Source organism: Perkinsus marinus (genome assembly GCF_000006405.1).
Source record: "Perkinsus marinus ATCC 50983 genomic scaffold scf_1104296960410, whole genome shotgun sequence".
In the NCBI taxonomy this organism is placed as follows: Eukaryota; Perkinsozoa; order Perkinsida; family Perkinsidae; genus Perkinsus; species Perkinsus marinus.
Window position 1 is genome coordinate 36,782 of NW_003206160.1, and position 4,957 is coordinate 41,738.

General features: G+C 48.8%; 1 protein-coding gene across 1 annotated transcript in view; it reads right to left on the reverse strand.

Annotated features, from left to right (window-relative positions):
• The window catches only part of Pmar_PMAR019631 (cation-transporting ATPase, putative), a gene marked incomplete at both ends in the record, with an annotated part of 4,929 nt that extends 120 nt beyond the window's left edge, over positions 1-4,809 (reverse strand). The window contains 25 exons of the mRNA XM_002772735.1: positions 1-5; positions 65-105; positions 184-332; positions 384-455; positions 516-599; positions 650-748; positions 803-879; positions 930-1,032; positions 1,075-1,237; positions 1,345-1,524; positions 1,840-2,044; positions 2,091-2,206; positions 2,249-2,384; positions 2,429-2,510; positions 2,558-2,693; positions 2,745-2,835; positions 2,884-2,985; positions 3,157-3,256; positions 3,309-3,556; positions 3,652-3,802; positions 4,138-4,260; positions 4,329-4,448; positions 4,494-4,619; positions 4,668-4,775; positions 4,804-4,809. Coding sequence (XP_002772781.1) covers positions 1-5; positions 65-105; positions 184-332; positions 384-455; positions 516-599; positions 650-748; positions 803-879; positions 930-1,032; positions 1,075-1,237; positions 1,345-1,524; positions 1,840-2,044; positions 2,091-2,206; positions 2,249-2,384; positions 2,429-2,510; positions 2,558-2,693; positions 2,745-2,835; positions 2,884-2,985; positions 3,157-3,256; positions 3,309-3,556; positions 3,652-3,802; positions 4,138-4,260; positions 4,329-4,448; positions 4,494-4,619; positions 4,668-4,775; positions 4,804-4,809 — 2,823 coding nt within the window. The remainder of the gene's footprint in view (positions 6-64; positions 106-183; positions 333-383; positions 456-515; positions 600-649; positions 749-802; positions 880-929; positions 1,033-1,074; positions 1,238-1,344; positions 1,525-1,839; positions 2,045-2,090; positions 2,207-2,248; positions 2,385-2,428; positions 2,511-2,557; positions 2,694-2,744; positions 2,836-2,883; positions 2,986-3,156; positions 3,257-3,308; positions 3,557-3,651; positions 3,803-4,137; positions 4,261-4,328; positions 4,449-4,493; positions 4,620-4,667; positions 4,776-4,803) is intronic.
• Between the last annotated feature and the right edge of the window lie 148 nt (positions 4,810-4,957).

Here is a 4,957-nt window from a genome sequence, read left to right on the forward strand (position 1 = left end):
GCTACCTTGAAAGCACAACTGAACTGACTGCTCGAAGCCAGGAGAAGCACAAGGAGTGGCGTACCAGTAAGGAGTACAACAAACACTAGAGTCAAATTACGGTACCTGACCAATATAATGACAATTACTATGCTAAATGTCGCTTCCAGGGTTTGAACCCGATACCTCCCGCATGGGACTTACACCGGCCTTCGATGAACATCTCCATAAGAATAGCAAACTGCGGTATCGAATGTAATCCACGAGAGCCACAACCACGTCAGAGCCGCCTCAAAGTTGTCCGATCGCTTCTGCCACTCCCGGACCTCACTATTAGAGCCATCGAATCGTGCCTAAATCAGAGAGTCTCTCCCCAGTGAACAATGAGGGTACGCCCGTCTTACAAACCACTCCTCTCCATCGTTACTAAAGAGGATGAAGAAAGCTGCTAATAGGAATATCACACCAATAATTATCTGAATCACACAGAAGAGCCGTCGGTGAATTCCACCATGGTGGTCGGCACCACCACTTACCGTCAACGATGCAGACATGACCATCATTGGGCCAAGCAGGCTTCCTTCAGGAGGCACTCGGGCCAGGGTTTTGGACGGTTTCGACTGACAACCAGGGCTCGACAATTCTGTCACTGACTATTCTATGAGCTCACCATGGAAAGTGCCCAAAGCAACAAGGGGTTCATGACCAAGTCTTGATAGATAAAACCGAAAGGGGTGAGGTAAGCCCCAGCATAGAGCATAAGGATCATCTGAATATGACAACCAACTACTGGTGGGATTATATCACTGCGACTGCCACCAACCTTGCCGATCGACCCAATTACACCTCGAACTACCAGGAATCGATACGATGCAAACGATGTACACATAGAAGCACGAGCTGACAAGAGACCGTGAGCTACCACGCGGAGCAGATGGCCTCATTATTACCCTCTCTGAGTAGGAGTACCAATGAGCCAATACTGGGGCTATCCGTACTGAATGGTGCAGCTACACTCGCCTCGACTCTACCACTCAGGGCCAGACCTACATGCTTTATACGGCTGACCATGGTGAGGTTATTATTACCGGCAGCTGCGGCCCTGAGGGCTCCACTATCATTACCACCATCACCACACATACCAGTTATTAGATTCAGAGGTGGACGGGAATACGCTGTAATAACCGACACCTTCTGATGAGGTGTCATACGACCAAATACCCGTATACGGGCACAACTACAGTCCACCAGACCAGGTCTAAAGAAATAGCAATAACACACCAGCACACCCCAGTGCTTGCTGCTCACCTCCTCACCCCTGGTCGTAAGCGACTATTATCACAAGTGCCTCGACAACCGATAAACGAAACGAGGCGATTCTCCCGTGCCAACTCCGAGAAGCATGCTCCCGTGACACAGAGGCTAGTGGGCCGCCCCTCATCAGCACTGCCCTTGCCGAAGAAGCTCTCCTCATCCACTTCCTCCTGCGTTTCCAGATCCGCCCATCGGACCTCTCGTGATGATACGACATCACCAATGACAACCCTGAAGCAAGGAATCATTCCGTAAACAGCGTAAAAAAATCTCGACCTGATGCAAAGATGGCGAAAAATGCATCGACCTAATACACTCCTTAATTAGGGGCTTGTAGTATTACAGGAGTACATTAGGAGTGGTAATACACTCCTGTAATACCACAAGCCCCGAAGACTATCAACGAAGTATACTCACACTACTGTTGATACAGTTCATTCGACTAGCGATACTAATGAACCTTTCCTGATCACTACCAAACTGATGAATTCTTCAATGAAGAGCAATAGACATACCAACGACACCTCAACTAGGACCAAGCCTTACCGATAGCCATGGGGGATGATCCCGACTTTCCGTGCCACAGCCGCACCGTTATAGACCGAGTCACCGGTGATCATAACGTTGTCCACCCCACCCGTCTTTAGTACGTCGATGTACCGGGCCGAGTCTGGCTTCACTTCATTGCGGAATAACAACAGCCCCAGTAGCTCTAGATCATCCTCCAGTTCATGTCGTGATAGTGTCAACCCTACGAACAGCACTTCCATCCAATCAAGTTGAGACAAGCCCACTACCCTCGTTTCCAGACACACGCCTAGTTGCAATGCCCAATACATAACAACCCTGGGAGGCATACTTCTCCGCTGTCAACATCGCCTTGCTCCTCAGAGCTTCCCCGATAGATCCACATCTGTGTACAGTACATCACGCCATCACATTCAGAGCAGCCTACCTATCCAAGATGGCCTCATGAGAGCCCTTGCAGAATACGTATGATTCCCCACTGCCCTGATCAGTGACCACAACGCTCATCGTCATACTGTGATGGTCGAAGGTATGCTGCTTATCAACTCTCCAACGACGACCACCTAAACTATGTCATACAAGAGCGACCGTAGGACAATAACCTCACCATTGGGCTCACGAGCAGTCTTCAAGTCTGCATCATACTCCCAACCCAGTACCTTAGCAGCTTCAACCATACGGAGCTCAACCTATTCATAAACCATACAACACCACTGTGGCACTCGAGGAAATCTACCTGGCTCCCGATGAGCTCGTTTTCAGGGAGAACGCTAACCGTTTGAGTGAGCGCTAAACCAACAGCCATCGAACCATCAATGTGCCCTTCCTGATTGCGGCGACCAAAGTACACCATGTGCGGCAGTACCAACGACCTGAGACGAAGAAATGAATTTTTCGCAGAGTTCAGCATGACTTCATTTTACTCCGCCTCCTCAAAGTTAACAATCCCAAGGAAGTCCAAGCCCGTTTTGGTGAGAGTCCCCGTTTTATCAAAGCACATCTGCGTCACGCGCCCTAAAATTAATCGCGGCAATCACCGCGAGATGTACGATGGGCTCTTACCAGTGAGTGTAAGTCTCGCCACATCCCGACAATGGACGCGCAAATTGCCGCCGATGTCACCCTCTTCCTCGTCATCACAAGATTTGAATGCTTCCTCAGTCTCTGAACACACAGTAAATACCATCCTTAGCTGAAGCCTCCACCACATAAAGGAACGTCATCCCCGATCAACTTCCATAAAAACCACGACTCTCCTCTCACTCACAGTCGGAGAAAAGAGCAATGCAGCACATTTTCGAGGCGCATAGACCAGGCATTAGAATTCAAACTCACCGATCCTCCTCGAACGACACCGCCACAACAGTGGTATCCTCTTTTTCTTCGCATTCCCAGCTCTCAGTCTTGCCGCAGATGCGAGTTGCCCCCCGAGTATCTCAATAATTCAACATAGAATGCTCATAGAGGATTTGATCCCCAAGGCTTACGGCTATCGACAGCAACGGACTGATCATCCCGATGACAGCCGTGCACGCGTTTAGTATGCTGCCCAGATTAAAGTCGTATTTGGCGTTCAGTATTATGAAGTCAATTATGCCCAAGACGAAGAGTATGATGAGAACCGTCCAGATCTCTCTAATCCACGTGGCGGACACCGGTGCACCGAACAGCAACGTTCGGAGCAGTCGACCACGTAGGCTATCAGATGCTCTATGGGTGACGATCAGCAGGCAACCTAGCAAATCAACGCTGAAGGACTTGACTCACGCCCGGAACCATCAGCACTGCTCGCAATCGAGTATATACATTTACGGATAGTACGATACTCACCCTTGCCGGTCGAGGATTCAGGGAGATCGATTTTGGATGCTCCCGAGGCCGACAGCAGCTTGGTCCCAGCAAATACATAATGTTTCTTATTCTCTGTTCTTGGATCTCGAGGGATGTCCATAACTTCCGGCTCATCGTCAATAGAAGGCACCTGATATTCTGTGTTCACTGTGACATATCGGTCAATAGTAAATATTATTTACTATTATTCGATATCTCATATACTGAACATTTTACTACTATATTATTTACTATATAATATATAAATAATGGGTAACATAGCTAATATAATATAACCAAAGATATGAAAGGGTTATCCTGATATCAGTGATTCATAGTAATGATTATATAATGAGAGATATGAATGTGATATGCCCTCTAAATGGGCTCGCTCGGTTGATATCCATAAGCGAACCCCATTACGAATTTCCGTTCATAGTTGAGTTTTAGACAAACACGGTTTTAGACTATCCACGATAAGCCCACCTCAAACTTCTGAATGGGCATAGTCTCTCCAGTGAGCAAGCTCTCATCACACACTGCGTTGCCACTGATAATCATGGCATCAACCGACAGTAGCCCAACCTCATAATCCGAATCGTCCGCGTCCTCGTCCATAAGAGCAATCAAATCCTGACAACACCATCAGCAACAGCATCACCAAACCCTCCAATTACCCCCTGTACGAGTAGGTCGCTGGTGAGCCTCTGCCATTCATCATCTCTTTTCACCCACACATTTCCAGTCACCCTGGCCATATCTCTCAGCTCAAACCTCTGGCGCCGCTCCGTGAACACCTGAACTTCATCATCAAAGCCTACCACATGACCGGGAGCGGCCACCTTAGCGATTGCGCTCGCCAAGGAGAGTATGAGCAGGACTATGCCATAGGTGATGTACTCCCAGAATATCGGCAGCCATGCGGCGGCCAGTTGATACACGTAGAAATAGTTGAACAGCTCCCTACCCTGAATCCAAAAGAATCACCCAAATGGACACTTCGTAATCGACCTCACGAGAGCTGTTAAAAAGGGAGGGACCGGCACGTCAATTTCGTTCTTGCCATCGACTGTGAGGAAGCCATCGGCCTCACTCGCAGTCCTGCCGGCTTTTACAGCGAAGATCTAGAACATCATAACAGTAGCCCAGCACCATCATATCGGGAACAGCTCACTACCTCACGAGCAGTGGGGCCTTCCGGATTGAAGATGGATATCGACGTGAATACAGCTGCCTCCTCCACCCAGGTATATCTCGAAAGTTGGTATGCCACCCAACGGACGCTACTCCCCGCTGTAGACTGAAA